At 31.1% G+C, this 22,955-nt stretch overlaps 1 protein-coding gene and 1 long non-coding RNA gene across 2 annotated transcripts in view; one reads left to right on the top strand and one right to left on the bottom strand.

Moving 5' to 3' along the window:
• LOC146924370 (uncharacterized) overlaps nt 1-12,996 on the top strand; it is a 56,182-nt gene extending 43,186 nt beyond the window's left edge. Inside the window, exon 2 of the long non-coding RNA XR_015010107.1 lies at nt 11,786-12,996. This is a non-coding gene — a long non-coding RNA (uncharacterized LOC146924370). The remainder of the gene's footprint in view (nt 1-11,785) is intronic.
• Nucleotides 6,483-13,637, bottom strand: LOC146924369 (putative aspartic protease At2g35615). Its single transcript, XM_085709406.1, has 2 exons — nt 13,223-13,637; nt 6,483-7,832 (listed from the first exon to the last, which is right to left on the bottom strand). The coding sequence occupies exons 1-2, from the start codon at nt 13,575-13,577 to the stop codon at nt 6,709-6,711; spliced, it is 1,479 nt and encodes a 492-aa protein (XP_085565532.1). The 5' UTR covers nt 13,578-13,637; the 3' UTR covers nt 6,483-6,708.
• Nucleotides 13,638-22,955: the final 9,318 nt, after the last annotated feature.

Here is a 22,955-nt window from a genome sequence, read left to right as displayed (position 1 = left end):
AATTGTGATGTGTTGGTGATTTTTTTGCTGAGTTGTTAGCATCTCTATGGAATGGCAATGATTGGAGCCTTTTATAGGCTGCCATGTGTAGCTCTGCACCAATGAAATGGTGCCACCTGGACTTGGATTAAAATTCGGACCCAAAGGACTGAAATTGGACCTGGGGACTTCCCTGCAATTACCAAACAAAAACGGACTGGACTGCAAAATTAAAAAGGACTGAAACGTAAAAAACATGACTTTAAGGACTAAAATGCAAAATTAGAAACTTTAGGACTTAAAAAAAAAAAAAAAAACTAAAATAAAATTGGAATAAAAAATGGTAATTTTGACTAAACGTAAAGTGAAACGAATAAAAAACACAGAACGGACTAAAACGAACCAATGGCCTAAATGAGGTACTTTAAAGTACCTCTCTGCCGAAATTTCGTGTGAAATGACCAAAATGCCCCTGGGGCTGAAAATGACTCAGATGCAATTGAGAAATAGATTTTTTAACAGAAATTGAATCAAAGACTCATAAAAGCAAAATTAAAAGACTCAGGAACAAATTTTTAGGATTTAAACAGGGTTTTAACACGTGAAAAGACTAAAATGCCCCTAGGGGCAAAACTGACCCAAAATGACTTCAAATGCAGTTTTTGAAATGGATTTTGACATAGAATGAAACAGAGGCTTATTCACACTACTTGAAAGGACTCAAACAAAATTTTGAAAGACTGAGAGAAATTTGACACAGGAAATGACTAAAATACCCTTGCATGTGAATTTTGCAAATAACATTGAAATAAAATGCAGAGAGAGATGTAATTGATCAGAGACAGTTCAAATGACTTATAATGCAAGAAAAGAAAAATTGACTGGTATTTTTAGGTCCAAAATTAGGGTATAACAATGTGGACAGCAAGAGACATGCCACCTACTTATGATAATCATAGTCTTGTCGTATGTATACTTAAACATATTCATACTTGCTTGCTAATTACCTGGGACCCTTGAGTCGATCCGATTAGCGGTAAACTTAAACTTGTTCATACTAGTATTGATCATGGTGGAGAGATTATCTAATCAATCCTTGACTTAACATATATGCTATCTTATTCTTGTTCATGTGCGAAGATAATAAACTTCGCGTCTTATCATTCTAGGAATCTTGCTAACTAGCTAGTTTTCGACAACTATGTTGAGGCTCTAGTTTTCCCTTGCTTATGGTTAACTTGCTACCCGATTCATGACTTGATTTTCTCGCATGCCATGCCTTACTAAAATGCTTAATACTTGCTTCTTTATCATAGAAATCTTGCTTACAATGATCATCATTTAGGACCTTGGTTTGAGGGGTTTACTTTCATAAAAGACTGCACAAGAAAATCCGGTACGAAAAACACCGAATCTGCCCGAAACGAGCAAGCACGACCAGAGGCCACCACTTGCTCGCCTAGGCGAGTAAAAATCATGGGGGAGGCGAGCAGCTGCTCGCCATGGCGAGTAGGCGGCGAGCAGGACCCCCTGTTCGGCCTTCTAACTCGCTGTGGCGAGTAATAGCTCGCTGTGGCGAGTTATGACAGTCCAGAACCCCTAAAAATGGTATTTTTGACCCAAAAACCTCAAACCAAGTGTCCCTAAGTGTTTTAGAACATATTTGATCATAGGAAACTTGTAAAACATTCATATGGCAAGTATTAACACATTTAGTAAGCATGGCAAGAAAACGGGCAACTAAACTAATACATAAGCCCTAGAATTTTCATATCTTTCATAATAATCTATCATGACATAAACATAATCCCAAAGGGTGGGAAAACTATCTATGGAACTCACCTAATCAAGTTCTTGAAGCATCACAAAGTTCCAAGTCCAAACAAGCCAAAACCCTAGCCTTGATCTACTTGCTTCCTTTACTCAAACCATTCAAACTTGTTATTCTTTCCTGCAAACTAAGACACCTTGACCATGAAGAAACTTTAGCTTGATTCATCTTTAAACTTACCAACAATCAAGCCCCAACTCTTACCTTCAAGGGGACTCCAAAGCTTCCACCCATTCCATAGTTGTTTCTTGCTTATCCCTCCTATTTCATGTAGTAAAACCAACAAGAGTTCCAAAACCACAACATAAACCCTAGCTTCTTGTTCCAATCCAAAACCCTAGATTTCCAATCACTTCTATGAGAGAGGAAATAGAGGAAATCAAACATAATACAACTTCCCTTGACTTGAAAGATCATAAGAAAACATATTTTAGAAGCTTGCCAAAGATAGAAGAAGTTTTGGAAAGGTTTGGTGGAGAGTTGAAAGAAAGGGGGCGTGGGAGAAGAGAAGAGAGAAGGAAGAGAAATTGTTTGCAACAAGAGAGAGAAAGGATAATGGAAAATGAGATATTTTCCATCCAAAAACATATAAATATCCATTTCCGTGAAATTACAATTTTGTCCTTGCCTCAAGCGTGTTAGAAAACGACTCTGATACTTTTCTCGTAAAAAGCTGACATCTCATAAAATATTTTCCATTAACTTACTTTTCATGAATTTAATTCCTCTGGCACGATCGACTGGTAATATACCGATGCAAACAGGCGGGATATTACATGTATACTCATGTCTTTATAAATAGGGTTAAATATGTTTTTTATCCCTATAAAATTGGGACCTTTTAAGTTTGATCCTTACTTAATTTTAATAGTTCTTTTAGTCCTTAAATTTTTTTTATGCACTCAATATTAGTCCATACTCAATTCAAATATGTTTAATTTATGCTTAAACTCTTAAGTTTTTGAACAATTTTTTGCATACGTGTTAAGAACGTTACTAAAAGTTCTGCCGCAAAACATTATCGCAAAATTTGATTTCTACATCCAGATTTTCTTACTTTTATCTTTAACTTTTGTCGTTTTAAAAAATTCATATTAAATTCATATCAGGTTGAAAAATTCTAAATTTTAGTAAATGAATCTTTCATATTGTTCTAAACTTGTCTCAAAAAATCGTTCAAAAATTCAAGAGTTTAAGAATAATTAAACAAACTTTGTTTTAACAAGGACTACAATTATAAGTATTTTTTTTTTTGTAGCGACAAAAAAAATTAAAATTAAGTAAGGACCAAACTTAGAAGTTCCCAATTCTATAGAGACAAAAAAACGTATTTAACCCTTATAAATAACACCCCCTTCATCTTGCATGATAAAGTTTTTTTTTTTTTTTACAACATGATAAAGTTAAGTGTTGCAATAGGTAATTACTCGAAAGAAGACGGGTGTTATTTCCGTACAAAAAAGTGAGTTGCATGTAACCCAACGAGAGAGAAAAAATTATATAAAAACAAAAGAGAATTGCTATATGGTGCGAATAAATCAAAGTGCGACTGGCACACGATACAGGGGTAGTGGTTTTATAGTTTCAAAATAAAGAAAAGTCAAAACAAATTGAAAATCTAATGCACATCCTACGGTTCACATGTATTCGCTGTTTTTCGTTGTCAATACTATCGCACTATCATGCTTTTTAATGCACATCCTACGGTTCACATGTATTCGCTGTTTCTCGTTGTCAATACTATCGCACTATCAAGCTTTTTCCAAAACAAAAACCTGTTTTGATTAGGTGCCTTATTGACTTTTGTGGCGACTAAACGTTTCCCTTACTATTAGTGGAAAAAAAAAAAGTGAAATCCTTCAATTTCCTCATCCCTAAATTTAGTGTCCGAAATTAAAGAGGAATTTCTCATTTTTCCACTCTAGAAATATTTCTCACTTGTTGAATTTTGTATATTACTACTTGAGCATCTCTACAAAATTTGTTTTGGGCCTTAAATGTTCTTCATGACATTAGGCAAGGTTGCAAGTCAAATTGTATTAACTCACCTATGACAAATTTTATATGTATATTGGAGTTTTATTTTAATTTTTAGAAAATTCACTATCTGGTTAAAAAATCAACTAGTTTGAGAGGTTTAATCTCACAGTCCACTTGTGGGAGCCCCGTTTAAAGCCAAAGCAAAGCCGATTAGTCCAATCTCACCTATGACAAATTAAATATATCTTCGACATGGTTCATTTGAGCTAGTAGCAGGGGCGTAGCCCTTCATGTGGGAGGGGTAGCCTTGGCTACCCCAAAAAAAATATTATTCTTGAATTAGTCGGTGTGTATTTATATCCGGCTACCCCAAATAATAAACATTGAGCTACCCCAAATAAGTTTAGTTGCAAAAATTAGCATAAATAATAAAGTAAAAAAAAATTACTACAAGATTGATAGATTTATTTGTATTAGTTTGATACTTTCGGTCTCAATAACAACAATAGAGAAACAAAAAATTATCAAGACAATAGTCATTGACAAATTAAATGGACAATGAGTTTCTTGCAAATAACCTATGTATTTACATTAGAAAAGACATTATAAATCCATTATTAAAAAGACAATTATTGATTTTTTTGACAAGAAAAAGAATTATTGATGAAATTGAGTTCTTCAAATGCATTTTGCCCAACATTTTAAAATAGCGATTTTTATGTTAAGTTGTAAGATTTGTTAATTTTAGTCCTTAATTTTTTGTTAGAGATTAAATTCAAGACTAAAAACACCTTTTTTTTTTGTAAAATTTTAAAAAACTGAGACAAAAATTGAATTTTTTTTTAAGGATTAAATCTCATAAATGATAATTTATGAGACTAAAAATATATTTTATCCTTAAATTTAATATGTTTGTTTTCAAAAAAAAATTCTTCTTTATAGTTGGCCCCTGCATAAATTTTATGTGAGCTTCGCCGCTGGCTAGTAGGTTCTCTAGTTTTATTTTCATTTGTGTGTCTCCAAGCCATATAATATCTTGTGTTCCTTTTTAATTCAAGTTTGCTTATAAAAAATTATAATATCCTGATCAAAAATCAAATTTCCATCTAGAAATAACATATTTGGGAAGAAATGTCTGGAAATGCATGTAATTATACTTTATGATAGGGAGATGATAACAAGTGTTTTAAGACACTTGTTAAGAAATCTAAAAAGAAATTTTATTTTAAAAATTATACATTCAACCCCTTAAAACTTTAATTTGTCTTTTTCTATATAAAACTTATCACTTATTTCCATTTTTGGCTTCTTGTTAGAATGACCTTGATATTACTAGTTTATGCCCTAATGAACATTTCTACGTAAAGGACTCTCTCTCTAACTTTCAAACTCTCTAACCTCTCACTAGCTTTCACCAACCGCCTTTCCTTTCTTCTTCTTTTCCTCTCCCTCACAGATCCAAATCAACGCCGTTTAGATGTAGCTTCTTCTCTCAGTGGTGCGACGAGTGACCTCCTCCTCCGCACCACTGTGTTCCCTCCTTTCCGGCAGCCTTTCTTCCTAAGATTCCGTCCTTCTTCTCCGCTGTTGCTGGGTTGCTGCTTCTTGTTCGACGGTGTTCTCCTTCGCCGGCATTTCTTGAAGGCCCGATGTCTTGCGGTTGTTGGGTTAATGGGTTCTGTGGATGTTTCGGTTCCTTTTCTTTGAGGCGGTGGGTTTTGCTCCTTGGCCGACTGGGTTAAGGTTGTTGCTGTTCTCCACCGTGTTGGACGGGTAGGTGTTGTTTGTCTTCTTTCCGGTTTTTAGGCTTTTATGTTCGTCGTTGGTGTTATGGGTTGCTGGTGGTGTGCTTGTTTCGGCGGTTCGTCGCTACTGTTCTTCATAGGCTAAGGTTGGTTGTGGTTGTGTGATGTCGGACCTTTGTCGTCGACATCTGTTTGGTTTGTGTTTGTTTTGATCAGAGACTGGGTGGCGGAAGATTTATGGCCGTTTGATTTTCAAAAACCCGAAAGGGTATGGTTCTATTAAACCCGAAAGGGTATGGTTCTGTTAAAACCCGAAAGGGTCTGACTACTAAACGTATTGGACTCATCCCTCGATCTGAGTTCTTACGCGTATGTTTGAAACCTGTTGTGTTTGGTGGCTTGACTGCTTCGAGACTCTGATATTTCCAAATCTGTTGAGATTTGCAGGTTTCAAGTCATCTTGTATGCCTACACTACGGTACTTTGTGCTCGAGAGAGCCTTTATGCTTGCTGCTTGATTCAGGGAGCTGTCGGCACTTGGATTTATTACCGTGTTGGCGGTCGATCCATTCGCTGAAATTGAACTCTGTTTGATTTTGCAAAGGTTTACTTTTCATATTTTTTTGTAACTTGGTTTCGCGCCCGTACGCGGGTTCGCTGGGTTGCGCCTTTGATCAGTGAAGTTTTGTAAAGATAGAATTGGGTGGTTCCTATAGGTCTGATTTATATCTTTGTATTCCCTTTTGGGTTGTACCTGGGTCAGGTCTAATGTACCCCCAGTCTTTGTATCTCTTGCTTTTATTTTATATATTTTGCTTTTGACTAAAAAAAAAAAAAAGAACATTTCTACGTAAAACTTATCACTTGTTATAGAATGACCCATAATATTATCAACTCCAAATTAACTTGGAGTAAAATAAAAGAAAAATAAAAATAAAAACTCCAAATTAACTTTAGTACCATCATAGCATTGTTATTATAAAAGTGATACAATATCCATGCACACTAATGCACATTACATAAGCTTTATACTAAGCTCAACAACATAACAATACTGCCAACTTATTGAAAACTACATACCAATAACCACACATTTATTATTCTTGACACACATGACTAGAGGTAGTATAGCAGCCTTATACCAAATGGCATAGCATATATACACACATATTCTTATTCTGAAAGGACCGATAATTCTTCACTATGCTTAATCTTATCCTCAAAAGACACTCTATTATTTTTTTTGTAAAAATTGAAAGCCACCAAGAAATCCATCTGTGCCCTACTTCCAAGTATATGCGGTGTAAGTGTAACTACCTCCTCTGACTTCCCATAGCTACGCAGCCTTTTATGATACCTTTCATTTTCTCCTTGCACTGTTAAGCATATATAATGTTTTTTCTTCCCTTCTTTATCTGTATAAGTATAATCATCAAAAAAATTCTCCCTCTTCAACTCAATTTTTGTCTCTTTAAACTCAAATGATATTTTCTTCAATTTCTCGGCATTCCCATCTTTCTCGTAACACTTGTGATAATCGCCTTTCTTTTCTCCCTCTTTCCCATCTAATTCTTTTTCTACTTTTTCTAAAAATGTCTTGAATATATCTTCACTAAGATGTGTAAATGTGTGACCTGAATCAATAATCATTACCTTATGAGCTTGACGAGTGTCATCACTTATCGGTATTTTGTTATTTTCACTTTCACCTACATAAATACTTTTAAGATGGACGCAGTAACGACTTTTACACAAAGAATGATCTTGATCTGTTAAAGGAGTGCTCAACTGCATCTTAAATTCCACACCGTGCCCAAAAGTGAACTTGCTCATAGCTTTAATATCTTTTTCGTTTCTGCGACAAAATTGTGGAAGATAATATGAGAATTTTTTTTGGATGTATTTATACTGTTTTATCAAAGATAACTTCCCAGATCCAAGTCCAACAACTCCTTGGCTTTTTGGTTCTTCATCATCTATCTCTTTTGTGCTGGTTGGAAATGAAAACCCAATGTTCAATGTTCCTTCTTTATCGCATGTGGTTTCACATTTGCTCTTTGTAAACCAAAGATTAGCTGGACCATAAATTCCTTCTGATTTAGTAAGGTCTTTATAACTAATACTAAACTTGCATAAATCTTTATCTTTATCTGGACATTCTGGTTTGATACCGATATCCTTCAAATCATCACATCTTGGATTTCTGCAATCGAAACTCTCCTTAGGCTTCTTGATACATGCTTCTTTACTTTTCTCATATTTTGCACAATAACATTTTCTATCTTCGCTCTCTCCACCTTTAATATAAGAAAAACAAATCATGCTAACAAGTGTTGTAAATGTATTGTTTAAAGAATCCATAGAGAGAAAATTGTATCTTGAAAATACAAATCAAACATTTGTCTTAAGGTGAGAACTACGTTACCCTCTCTTGTTTAGGGGGTAATTACCCTCTCATGATATCAACCAATCAAAATGTAATATGCATAGACAACATTAAATGTCAAATAAATGAATCAATTTTTTCTAAAAATAAAAAAGTTAATCTTAATCATAAGGTAACTTTTAATACTTTTAATTTTTATTTAGAGTAAATTACACTCCCCTCCCCTCTTATTTTAAAATATACACTTCCCTCCTTTTAAAAATAAAATCTACACTTCTCTCCCTATAAAATGCTTGAATTACAACCCTCTCCCTTAATAATTAAATATGTACTACACTTTAATCTATTTTAACATAAAAAATATTTTTATGATATATACTAATTTTGAACCACCATTTAAGAAAAATAAATTCATTTCTTTAAAATTTAAATATCAATGGTAATTAAACTTAAATATTTTGCTATTAAATTTATAATTTATAGTATAAAACTAATTTTTAAATAACCATATTTTACTGTATTTAGTAATTATTGTAATTTTATTTTTTGGTTGTTTCATATTTTATAATAGGGTTTAAAACTATATGTTAATGTAATTGTGAATAAAAATTAGCGAAAAATATGTATTCAAATTTTGATTATGTTAAAATAGACCCGCAGTACTTTTTTTTTTTAAGTGTGTTAGATTTTTTTTGATAGATTATTAAAAAAATATTGAGGAAGTAAAGTGTAGATTTTAACATAAGAAGAGAGAGGAATGTAATTCAAGCTTCTCTTAAGGGAAGGAAATGAAATGTTTTCTAATATGTTTGGAATAAGGGAGGAGGGGTGTAACGCCCGTCGTAAATTATTTAATTATTTAGAAATATATTTATATATATTTATATGATTTATGAATTTAAGTGATTTATGAGGTTTACGTGATTTTATGAGAGATATGTGGTTTATCTGAAAATTATGTGATATATGCGATGTTATGATTTTTAGAGATGTTATGAGGTGTTGAGACTTATTTTATTTTTTAATAAAATAAGATATGAAAATAAAATAAAAATATTAGAATTTGGGCTGTGATGTGAAAAGAGTATTTTTAGAGGTGTAAAGAGAAATTAGGGTGAGGTTATAAATAGAAGGAGTTAGGTTGAGAAAAGTTTTTTAGGCAGAACGTACGTTTTTGGAGAAAAGGGAGAAAAAGTCAGAAAGAGAGAAGAACAAGAGGAGGCTGTCGATTTTCTGCAATAACCAGGTAAGGATGGGACTAACTTTCAATACTATTAAGGGTATGATTCTGAAAAATGATTTTAGCATGATTAGGTTGAGTTTTGGTGAGAATTGGGAATTAGGTTTAAGACCGATTTTGATGATTGAACCATGAAAAGATGTTAGATTGATGCAATATTAGTGTACATACCTTAGATATTGCCTAGGGTGATAATTAGATGCTATTTGGGTGAAAGATTCATGAAGATAGGTGAAAAGTTGTAATTTTTAGGTTTCTGACCGTACTGACATTCATCGCTCGCAACTGCGAGCAGGAACACTCGCAATTGCGAGCTAGGAACCATCACTCGCCATTGCGAGCAGCACAACTCGCAACTGCGAGTAACCTGTAAGCTCGCCATTGCGAGCAAAGTGGCTCGCCATTGTGAGCAAGGCCTTAGGAGTCCAGAATGCACGCTTTGCTCGCCGTTGCGAGCAAAGTTACTCGCCACTGCGAGTTAGGCTGTTAGTTGCCCAAAATTGTCCGATGCGATCCTTTCACACGTGTAGTCATGAGTTGATCTTAGAATTAAGAATGAGGGTTGTTTAGGATGTTTCCGGATGTCACAGAAGTCTGTTTATATGACCGAGATGATTAGTAATGTTGCATGAGTATTATTATGATGTCTTATGATAATTTGTTGATGCAATTCATTCCTTACATGATGTTAATGCATTCAAGTACTATTATATGCTGTGTCTTGCTGCTGTTTACTGCTGTTGATTGTTATTGTCTTGAAGTCGCATGAGTCGGTCTAAGTTGCAAGATTTAAGAAGTTGTCCATGAATATGGAGTTGTATAAGATGTTCACGTTGTTGTCTAAGTTGTAGGAAGATTGAGTCCATTGCATACTCATTAAAGCTGGGGGTTTTAGGCCCGGCAGCCTTTGTGCTCTAATAAAATCTGCAAACACGCATAAACCTGCCTCACTATCAGCCAAAGCCTTTAAGTCCGAACAAAAGAACAAAAGCCTCATGACATAACCATTTCAGCAGCAACTGAAAAGAATGCTAGCAAACTCCCAAAACATCACAACGACAACACCTGCTAGCAATCCTTAAAGTATAACGGATGACTTACTCAATTGTTATAATTAACTACCTCACAACCAAAAAAAATCAAATCAAAAAGAAAAATCAACTCACCATACCTGACGTGGTTCTGGAAATAACGGTAATTTTCACGATATTTGGAATCAAACGAACGACGACGATTCTCACGAAAATTGAAAAATTCGGCAATTTAGAACGACAAAATTGAAAAATCAAAATGGGAAGAAGAAATTTTATGAATGTAACCGATAAATTTAAGGACATTCAGATGAAAGAAATTTGATGTGAAATTTTAATTGTTCTAAGCCAGTCTTGTAGTGTAAATTAATTAAGATTGAACACCTAAATATAATTAAGGCAAGATTACATTAGGGGTCCTTTATCTTATTTTTTTTTAACAATTTGGTCATTTATCTTTATTTTTTCCCGTTTAGGTCCTTTATCTCTCTTAAAAGCACATATACATCTTTTTTCTCATTTTTTTATTAAAAAATAAATAATTTTATTTTTAAAAATATATTTTTATTAAAAATGAAAAAAAATCCAGAAATATGATGAAGATGTTCATCATCTTCATCTTCTTCCTTTGAATCTTCATCATCTTCTTTAAATAAAAAAAATTCTATTAATATATCTCCAAATATCGTGAATTAATGTTATATTCACCTCAAATCTTCTTTTAAACACAAAAATCAAAACCTTTATTTCACAAATGTTGCAAGGCGGATGGTGGGAGGCTTAGTCACTGGCGGAAGGGTTAGGCTTTACAAAAGTTAAGATTGTTCTGGAAACAACAAAATTGATGTGCAAAGTTGCTCTCAATTTTGGGGTTATTTTTATGCCGGGTTTGAATATTGGGTTAGAAAATAATAATAATAATAATAATAATAATAATAATAATAATAATAATAATAATAATAATAATAATAATAATAATAATATACGGTGTGACAATTTATATAACTAATTTTTTTTTTGTGATGAAACTAAATCTCTTTTCTATAGGGTTTTGATTTTTGTGTTTAAAAGAAGATTTGAGGTGAACATAACATTAATTCATGATATTTGGAGATATATTTGTGTAGAATTTTTTCTGATTCAATGAAGATGATGAAGATTCAAAGAAAGAAGATGGAGATGATGAACATCTTCATCATATTTATGGTTTTTTTTTCATTTTTAATAAAAATATATTTTAAAAAATAAAATTGTATTTTTTTAAATAAAAATGAGAAAAAGGATGTATATGTGCTTTTATGAGAGATAAAAGACCTAAACGGAAAAAAATAAAGATAAAGGACCAAAGTGTTACAAATAAATAAGATAAAGGACCTATAATGTAATCTTGTCTATAATTAAATAAAAATTAAAAGTATTAAAAGTTACCTAAAATTGATTTTTTTTTATAGAAAAAATTTACTCATTGATTTGACATTTAATGTTGTCAATGTATATTACATTTTGATTGGTTGATATCATGAGAGGGTAAAATACCCTCTAAACAAGAGAGGGTAATCTAGAAAAAACCTTGTCGTAATCGTAAGTGCATAGGTTTTCTTTACAAAAGTTACTACCTCTGTCCCTAAATATATGGTTATTTTGGTTAAATCACAGGAATTAAGAAAGTTTGTAGTATTACCCCATCCATATGATCATTTTGGTAAAATCATGGGAATGAGGAAAGTTTGTAGTAATATTAAATTTGTTTATTATTAATATTGTTTCTACAATTTTATTCTTTAAGAGAGAGTAAGTTTAGGTTTTCAACATAGTATTTATTGTTGATTGAAGAATATATTTTTTAAATAAATAGGGGTATGTTGGTAAAAAATAATTAATATAGTTGGAAATACAAAAATTGTTTTATAAAAAGGGACAAAAAAGATTCTCAAAAATCTTATAAATAGGAACCGATGTAACACTTTTTTTAACTTTTAAAACAATACCCTAATGAAACATATTTTTCTATAAAAGTTAATTATCAAATAAATGAATATTTCAATCAATGTGATATTACTTACCCTTTTTTTTTTAATTTTATCCAAATGTTTTAATTGAGGAATTGAAAATTATTATAAATAAGGGGTTTTTTTTTTTTTAGAGGATAAATAAGGTTGATATTGTCAACATTTTACAATTATGTCATATGAGATTTAAACTTGATCCAAATTGATGTTATAAGTCAAGGTCATATTCTCTGAAGAAAAAAAAATCAAGGTCATATAACTGGACTAGCACCTTGTACCATCTAATCTAATTTATATTACCTGCAATAACTTTCACTTTGAAATTATATAGTAATAGTGAATGAATTTAATTTGTATACACTGATAATTATAAAACTAGTTTAAATATGTATCCGATTAAATCACGCCACGTAGATATTTTTGAAAATATTTTAGAAACTATCCTATAAAAGTGACATTATAGCGTGATTTATTTAGATTCACATGTATGGGGAAATTACACCGTCAAAACATAGAAATTAATTTTATAGTGAATACGTCAAATACTTGATAAATATTATTTAGTACAAGTGCTATTTCTTCTTTTATTTATTCATTTTATTTTTTTTTCAAACAAAATTATGCATTTGTCTTATTCTCTGTTAAATGAAGTGATCATATAATCAAGTGATTAATAAGCTCCAATAGGATGAATCAGTTGTTTGAGAGAATCTGAGTTTAATTTTTAAATGAAACTATTCTACAGGAGTACTTATTATACTCCATTTCAAACAAATAAATGATTATTTATTAATTACGACAAGTAAATAAAAAATTACCAAGTCAACCTTCTTAGTTATTGGTTTGATTCTTAATATCATAAATATAAAGTGAAAAATAATAATTTTTGATGCACATTTGTTTTGCTATTAAAAAAAATATGATATAAATGACCAAATTTAATTAATGTTGGATTGAAAATCGAGCAGAGATAATACGTACTAACATTTAACATTAAAAAAATAAAGTAAATTGGATTTACCTAGGTTAGATTCACAAGTCTTTCCATAAAGCCATATGAGATCGCTTCCGGTGTCTGGAATGGCATATGTATCTTTGGGACAAAGATCACCATCGTAATTTTTAACACCGAATTTCATGAGATACCTGAACTGTTGAGCTATTATTTCAGATTCAATGGTTAAAAAAGATGCATCTAGGGTCTCATCATATTCAGATCCAAAAGAGATGTTGTTGTTGTTGTGATTTAAAGTGACTTGCTCGATGTTTAAACCGTTTTGGTTTTGAGTACTAGCATCGGCAAGTGGTTGGGTTGAAAGAGAAAGTAGCAAGAGTATTAGTTTTAGTGTGAAAAAGAATGGTTTTAGGGGATGCATTTTGGGATTAATTGCAAGAGTAGTAGTAATATAGTTGTATAAGTACTACAATGCATGCATGGGAAGTTAATGTAGGAAGAGTTCTTATATATAGAGGAGCTAGCTAGATAGAGATCAATGTGATGTCTTGTTCATTCACTGAGTGATGATGATTTACATTAATTGCATAAATTCTAAAGTGTTAACATTCCGTTCCGATAGAGAAGAGGATTCCCACGTAAACGAGGGTTTGTTTTTATGATTTTGATGTGATGGGACAAGCATGCATGTTATGAAAAGATAAAAACTTTTCGAGATAGAAATTTAGCAGAGAGTATGTGTAAATAAATGGAGTAAATACACGCAAAAAGTTTGGTAGAAACTTAAAACTCATCTGCACCTTGAGAGACAAAGATAGAAAGAATGCTTAATTAATGATTTGGTCCCTTAAGTTATTTGTTGGTTACATTTTGGTCTCATAAGTTATTAACGTCACAATTTGGTCCTTTAAGTTATTTGTTGGTTACATTTTGGTCTCATAAGTTATTAACGTTACAATTTGGTCCCTTAACTTACTTTTTGGTTTCGTTTTGGTACCTTAACTCTTCCTCCGTCAACCACTCTGGTTCTTTATGTTATTAAAGTTAAGGGATCAAAACGAAACCAAAAAATAAGTTAAGGGACCAAAACGAAACCAAAAAGTAAGTTAAGGGACCAAATTGTAACGTTAATAACTTATGGGACCAAAATGTAACCAACAAATAACTCAAGGGACCAAATTGTAACGTTAATAACTTATGGGACCAAAATGTAACCAACAAATAACTTAAGGGACCAAATCATTAATTAAGCCTAGAAAGAATGATATGATATATGTGATATGTTATTGTAGAAACTAGGAAGCAAGAGATAAAGAAAAAGAAAAAAAAAAGATGTTGAATAAGTATAAGAAATTTAAAGATTTGCAAATATAAGAGTTGATAAAAAAGTAGCCACCCTAATTCATCAAAGAACAACACCCATTTACAAAGTTTTTTTCTTTGATTTACTTCTATGATTGAAAAAATATATTTTTTTTTTTTACAGAATGATTGGAAAAATATTTGAAACCTAATGAGTTGGGGAAATACTTGTGTGACTTAAGTTTAAATTTAAAAATCGTTTGTAGGCTAACTATTCGTTTTAGCTTGGTAATGATCACAAATAAGCTGCAAAACACAGCAAGTTGGGTAATTCGGCCTACAAAATTCTCTTCATGAAATTTCTTATTTCTCCAATATCACAAACAAAGAACTTGTGTGTGAATTATGATTGGTTGACAATATAAACAATTAATTACACTACTGATTAGGCATGGAAATATTACACCACTGATTAGGCATGGAAATGGATTATGCCAACCAAAAGGGGTCTATAACCGAGTCTAATTCAGATTTAGGTCAATCCATTTTTTATGGATTAAGCCTTTGTAAACAACTTATTCTGTTAAAAAGATCATACCATATGCCACAAAGAAAACTTTTTCTGCCTAGTAATTAAGTAAATATGAATATTATTTTATAGCTCATATCTTTTTATATTATATTTTGTACTATGTGTTAATCATTTTCATCTATTTTTTACGAAAACCATTTCCAAGACCATTAACTCAAGCATATAAGTTTAAATTAATTTTGAGATGTTTAAAATATAATATAATCAAAATAAGTTGTCATATAAAGTCATACTCTTTAATATCATGTTAAATCTTAAATTAGAACTCAATTTCAATGACTTATTAACTCGTTAGGATATTGGTTAAAATACTAAAAAAATATAAAAATGGTATAATTATTACATTAATAACAATTTTTATTTTTAAGATAATTTTTTTTAATAGATTTCTCAACTAATGTTCTTAGGACACTCGTTAATAAAACCATTTGAAAAATAATATTATTTTTTAAATTATTTTAAAAGCTTTATGAGAATAACTATTTTTCTTAATATGTTTGAAAATAGTTATTTTTTCTAGTATATGACATCGGAGTAGTATATTTCATGCATGACACTCTTACACAAGTTTTTTCTTTTTAAATAATATATGAAAAAAAGAGAATAAAGTGTATCCCCTTTTTATTAGTGCTTTTGCCTCTTCATATTTTTCAATTTCAACATATCAAATAAAAATAACATCACCACTATTCTACCCAAAAAAATACTTCCTCCGTCCCATAATACATGACATAGTTGACCATATTACGCATACAAATGCATAATTTTGAGCTTAAATATCTTGAATAATATATTATAAAAAATTATGAAAATTTGATATTTTGAAAATACTCATCGAGACGAATCTAACGACACCTTATATGATACTCCCTCCGTTTCAAAATGAGTGTCGTTTTAGCCAATTGCACACATATTAAGGAATTGAATAAAGTAGTCAAATGTCATAGCAATTTTACCAAATTATCCTAATCAACTATTGGTTTGTTTTTCATTAAAGAAAAAAAATAATATTTTGGAAATAGTGTAACATAGTACTCCATCCGTTTCAAAATGAGTGTCGCTTTAGCAAAAAAAATTTGTTTCAAAATGAGTGTCGCTTTCAGTTTCCAATGCAATAATAACTTTTTCTTTTCAATTGTACCCTCCAATTAATACTCTGCACACTACTTCCAATGTATTACTTTTAAAACTAACCAATAGTTAATAAGGATAATTTGGTAAAATAACCATTCTCTTTCTCTTAATCATTGCATTTCTTAATATGTGTGTAAACACCTAAAACGACACTCATTTTGAAACGGAGGGAGTATTAATTGAAGGGTACAATTGAAAAGAAAAAGTTATTATTGCATTGGAAACTGAAAGCGTTATTCATTTTGAAACAATTTTTTTGGCTAAAACGACACTCATTTTGAAACGGATGGAGTATTATTTATCTTTATATATTAGTAGAAAAATATGGTCAAAGTAGGTTAGGTCAAAATTGTACATTTTCAAATGGGTCATCTATTGCGGGACGGAGGGAGTACAATGGTTATGCTAACCAGTGTCCTAAGAACACTAGTTAAGGAAACCAAACAAAGTAAGTGTGTATTGAATTCAGCAATTTTTTCACTTTTAAAAAGTCAAATCTATCACTTTTCACAATTTTCCAATACAACATGTCTAAATTTGTTCTCTTAATCAATGCTCTAAGGACACTCTTTAACCTTTCCCAAAAAATAAATAGCACCACAACTTAAAGATATCTTATTGAAGTGTAACCAAAAAAAAAAAAAAGTTATCTTATTGAAGGCAAATGGTTATAGAGTTTGATGTCCAGATGAATTGTTTTAGAAATCAAAGTTTAATCAATAAATAGAACAACTTATGATTGAAAAATACTAACAAAACACATTTTAACACATATTTTTTAATATATTTCTCTTCGATCGGTTAAATTTCACATAGATTCCACTAAATTTATATAAACCCCGCATGATTTGATAGCAATTCTCGTTCATGATTTGATTTTACTTACTTCAACCAAAGTTGAAATTACCAAATGTATCTTCAATTAGGGATGGGTTAACTCTAAAATAACTACAACTCGACAAGTGGCCTAATGATCAATTAAGTTAAGTCTGTTGAAATGGTCAACAAGTATCCAAATTAAAAGCACGTTTTCTGAACCTTTCTTCACAAGCTGCAGCTTTCGAAAAAGTAAAATCGAATGATTTCATTTTATCTACCAAGTTATCTTTATTATTACTATAAACAAAAACCAATTATTCGAAAATTTAATATAAGAAATCAAATAAGAAAAGAATGAATAAAGCTTTAAATCAAATTTCCCCTTTCTCTTGTAACCAATTTTTTTTCTTCCCCTTTCTCTGTATTGGTTTCCGGACACACGAGACGCACCTAATTTCAACATAAAAACTACCACAAATATTTTTGTGTGCTTTCTTTTCTAATTAAAGGCATCTAAATTCTAAACCAATAATAGTATTATATCAAATGACAACAGGAACATATTCCAGTCCAACTATTACTAATGGCAAGCAACTCATCACGATTTTCACAAACTGAGTATGATAGGTTGGAACCAATCTTCATAGAGAATTATGGAATTTCATTCCCAGGAAAAGTGGGAGCCAATGAACAAAAAATACTTTTTTTTTTATCTAAAAGAATTTTTTTTAGTAATTTTAATTTTATAATTTAATCAGGCTCCTATCATTGTTATTTTTTTTAAGAGTCTAGCATTAAAAGTGAGATGGTTTAAACACGTGTATAACTACGTGGCAGTTCTCACATCACAAGTCGGTTTCCTAGAGTAGAGTTAGGTACAACTATAATTATAAAATGGTATAAATAATAGCATCCAAAAACATTTCCAGTAAACTTTTCGTAGTCAATTTATACTTTTACTCACATTTATCACAACAAAAACATTTCCCTTAAAACAAACCAACATGGCAACACACAAACATTTTCTATCCAAAACTACGTAGGTTTGAATTCTCTGTCGCATCAGGAGATACGTAGGAGCAAGGTCAAACTCTTGTCAAGCGCAATACTAACAAAACTTTTTTTTTCTCTCTATTTAAAGAGTAACATTTTTTTTTCATTTTAAAATTAATTTTATAATAATAGAGGAGTTTTGACTATTTTGGAAGTTAACAAATCTTGCACAGTTAATTAGAGGTAACTGTTTTTTTACGGATGTTGTAGGGTGGTAATACATTTCCTACGCATAATCGACTTTTGAACCTAAATTTTGTTTTCAAAGACCATTTTTTTCGTTTTAAAGGATTTTTCCAATGTTTTCCCTATTTTAACAAATATTGGTGGCTATTTTAATGTTTTCCTTTACCAACTTTGTTGTCATGGTAATGCATGGTTCATAGCTTTAAAGAAAATGTTTTGTAGACATCTATACATGCTATAAACAAGGGCGAATCCACCGTATGATTTAGTGTGACTATTGTCACACCAGAATTTTACCCCACTTTTTTATATAAGTTTAACTGCACTTTTAACCTCTTAAATTTCTCAATTGTGTTATTATGGCCCCCTAATTTTTGTGTGCTATTTTGTTCCGCAAATTTAGTCGTTTATGATAGTAACATAGAACCAGTCATCCTAATCATCTCTCTTCTTTTTTCCCTTCTCTTACCATATCCCTCCTTCTTTCACCAACTAACACAACTTATCCAGCGGAATCCATGATAATTTCTTCAGCAGCGTTAAATAATATTTTTTTCTCCACCGGTCAAAACTCAAGGCCATGAATTAAAATGGGTGGAATTTAGCAAAATGAAAACAATTTCGCTTAAAATTAAGAGGAATTATGAACAAGTAAAGCAAAGTTCGTGTTGGTGGATCGTTGATTGAAAACTTGTTTAATGGAAATTTTGCTTTCATTCGCTTATAATTGGTGGATCCAGATGCCAGAGAAGAATAATTATGCACCGTTTTTATTTTAATAACCATGATGGACTTGAATTTGGTGCTGTAATTATTGCATGCAGTTTTAGATCCGGACCATGCATTTGAGATTGAACGGTTAAGATTAAAAATTACATATTTTTAATAAAATGATCTTGACCGTACAATTTTGATCGAATGGCTGACATGCTTTGTAGCAGCCCGCTGTTACAGCAGGAAATCTGTTTCTAAATAACACAAACAAAATTGATGAAATAAATCAAAGAAAGAAGAAGAAGGCCAAGAGAAACAGAAGTTGGATTGAGTGTGATTGATAAAGAGGGACATGGTAATGGAAGAGATGAAAAGGTGAGAATGATTAGGCGTAAAAGTTCTACGATACTATCACATATCTCAAATAAATTCAACCACATGTGAGTGTGAGTGATGAACTTTTAAAGTTAGAGAAATGAGATAAATTTGGGGTCAAAACAGGAGGGTTAAAATAATACAATTGAGAGATCGAAGATCCAAAATACAACTAAGGAGCATCAACTAAGGACACCAAAAAATGAGATAAAATGAGTTTTTTATGCTTATATTTCGGGATGGAGGGAGTACATTATATTACTTCACACTTCCCAATTATTTATTTTTTTGACAAACACACTTCCAATTATTTAAACCACTCAAATACATTTTTTAAATATTTATACCACTCCTCTTCCTTCAAAAAAAAAATATTCATACCACTCCTCTAAAACTCTAAAATAGGTCCCACTAAATCTACAATAATCAATCACAATGTGACTAATATATATTATTTTTACTTTATATTTTTTTTATTCTAAACCACCGTAGCATTGCAGTGGAACGGTTGCAAAGTTTTGGCTCCTTTTCAAACTCAAATATCCACATGTTTCGGACACAGTGGTTGTTGGATCAATAAAGATACGGCCCATAATTATGCTCTATGCACAGGGGCGGATGCATGTTGGAGTTATGTGGGACTATAGCTCCACATGCTTTTCCCTATTTTTTTATTTTGAGTAGATAAAACACATATATAACACACGCACGGTAGCAACTGCAAGTGTTGAACATGTTTTTTCAGCTATGAAAGTTGTGAAGAGTAACCTATGTAATAAAATGAGTAATCAGTGGTTAAGAGATGCTCTATTAACAATTAGCAATGATGTCATTTTATCTCATTTTCAACAAATGGATATGAGATGATTTTCATTGTAATGTGTTGTATCAAACAATGAGGTAATAATATTTGTCGATTAAAAAAAAATTCTTTGTATTATTATTTATTTAAAATTTTAGCTCCACATGTACCTAAAGTCTGGATCCGCCCCTGTCTATGCAGTGTAGTTAATATTTCACGTTACTACTTCAATAAAGATAGGAATGGCGGTGTTGTTGCCCACTTTCTTTTCTTTTGTGCAACATGTATACTCTTCTTCAACCCTTTATTCGATGCTCCATTTAAGTGAGTCAAGTTTTAGATTAAGTTGTGTGTGGTCTTTTGTGTTCTGTTTTTTTTTTTTGTTTTTGAGTTTTTATCTGATCTTACTAATTCTATGTGTTGATTTTGATTTCTCAATCTATTGCTTTTCGACCGTTTAATGCAAAGTTGAGATTGTTTATACAAAAAAGGCTTTGTGTATGTGTATTAGTAGTAGTAATTCATTTTTTATATTATTTTTGAATCGATATGCTTTTGTTCTCATGCAAGTCTGAGATTTCAAGAATTTCTCACAATTTTTAAGATTGATTGTTTAGTTGTTTACTGTTTATTTCTAGATTTTTTAATCACTTTTCCTAAATTATATTGTTGTTAGGAAATTCATTTCATAGGGCTATAATTGGTTTATACTACTTGATTGTAGGGGTGTTCAAAACCGAACCAACCCAATAGAAAAACCGCAAACCAAACCAATCCAAACCGAAACCGCAAAAAACCGCACTTGGTTCGGATGAATTCGGATGACTTTTGCACTGAACCGCGCGGTTCGGTTCGGTTTGCGGTTTGCATCTCAGCAACCGAACCAAACCAAACCGCAAGAATAATGAATATTACTTAAATATGTACTAGCCAAATTACCTAGCTCAAGAATAATCTCTTTTGATTCGATTTTTCCATTGTTGCACCATCAGGTTCGATTATAATTCCTTTCCATCTCTTTCAATTCATTTCCAGTGATGAATTTGTTTTCTTTACTTCCCAATAATTTGTTTCATGCTTATGTTTCTTCTTAATTTTACCTATTTTGATATAAGTTTTACAAAAAATTTTTTTATCATATAAACATCAAAATAAAATGTCCTATGTTTATTTTGTAACAAGTTGGCAATATTAGAGTTAATGTAATATTTTTTTTATCTCGCGATAAACCGCACAAACCGAACCAATCCAAATCGCATTGGTTTGGTTTGGTTTGGATGACTTTTTAAAAATCAACCGAACCAAACCAAACCGCATGCTTTTTTATCTCGCGGTTTGGATGACTTTTTTGCTCAAAACCGAACCAAACCGTACCGCGAACACCCCTACTTGATTGCATATCGGTGACAACGCAACAAGTTGCTATAATTATTGAATTTTTTTTTTTTTTTTTTTTTTTACAATTAAATTTATTTTAGTTATAAAGCTCAAAATATTTCTTACTTTTGTGTTTTTTTAATTTTGTGTTTATTGTATACTTTCAAAACTTACTTCATGGGGTAAATAGCTCAACTGGTTTTTTTTTGTGGTGGCCGAGGTTTGAACCCCAGACCTTGCATATTTCATGCATTGTCCATACCAACTGAACTAAACTCACGTGTACAACTGGTTTAAGTTAAGGCTTAAGCATTTGGAGATCCATAATTTAAATTCTTTTTTTTTTGGTACATCCATAATTTAAATTCTAATAAAGAGAAAACTCACTTTAAATTTAAAACGATTTGAGAAATGAATACTATAAATTATTTTAATTTGATTCAAAAATATTTTTCCCGTGCACCGCACGAGTATGCACACTAGTAAGCATAAAAAAAACTCATTTTTTTTGTCCCAAAAAATAAGCAAAAAAGACAAACTTTTATTCTATTTAATCTTAAAATCATGTTTTCCAATAAAAACTTTTGCTTATTCTCATGAAGTTAAATGCAAATTACATTCAATTATCTCTCTCTTTCATTTTTTCCATAACCAATTAAAATTGTTTTTACATCCTCCCATGAAACTTATTCCAAAGAAAACACAAAAAACTATGCTACAAATTCTTACATATGCTTTAGTTTTCTTAATAAGTGTGATTTTTGTTTTTTTGCTTATAATTTGGGACAGAGGGAGTATATGTAATGCAAAACACCAATTAATTACAACACCCGGATTCCAGATACAAAGTTGGAAAAAACCTACACCCCCAAGAGATATAAACAATAGATGTGTTTTAAATAAGAGAAATGATATTTGAACATCCATTTTTTAACAACTTTTGTGACAACCCTCTCTCTCATACTCTCATTATACTTTTATACTCTCTCTTCCCTTTTCTCTTTCTATTGTTATTATCCAATAAAAAGAGAGAGAAAAGGTTGTCACTAAAAGTTGTTGAAAATTAGATGTCAAAATATCATTTCTCTTTAAATAAATTCCTCTAGTTCCTCAGACAAATAACTTTTCAAACCACCTTGACCTGATCAATCTTTGTTATAAGATTTTCATATTATTATCTCTCATGATAGATGTGTCCATTCCTAAGATTTACGCTCACACCACTTGATTAACCATTTTTTAATTAATGTAAAGTAAAATTTCATAACATCTTCAAATCAAATTTTTTTTTTATCAACTTAAATAATGTCAATTGTTATAATATATCAAGGCAAGAATGAATCATAAACGAAAAATGAAAAAGAAAAATAGAAAGGTCTAAGCAGCTACGATACCAAATTTGCAGAAAAAATGAAGCTCAGGACGAAGTTGTCCATTACGGAGCA

This window comes from Medicago sativa, chromosome 5 (genome assembly GCF_051527215.1).
Source record: "Medicago sativa cultivar Bolivia chromosome 5, Bolivia_mono, whole genome shotgun sequence".
Lineage (NCBI taxonomy): Eukaryota > Viridiplantae > Streptophyta > Magnoliopsida > Fabales > Fabaceae > Medicago > Medicago sativa.
This window is presented reverse-complemented; position numbering and strand designations above follow the sequence as displayed.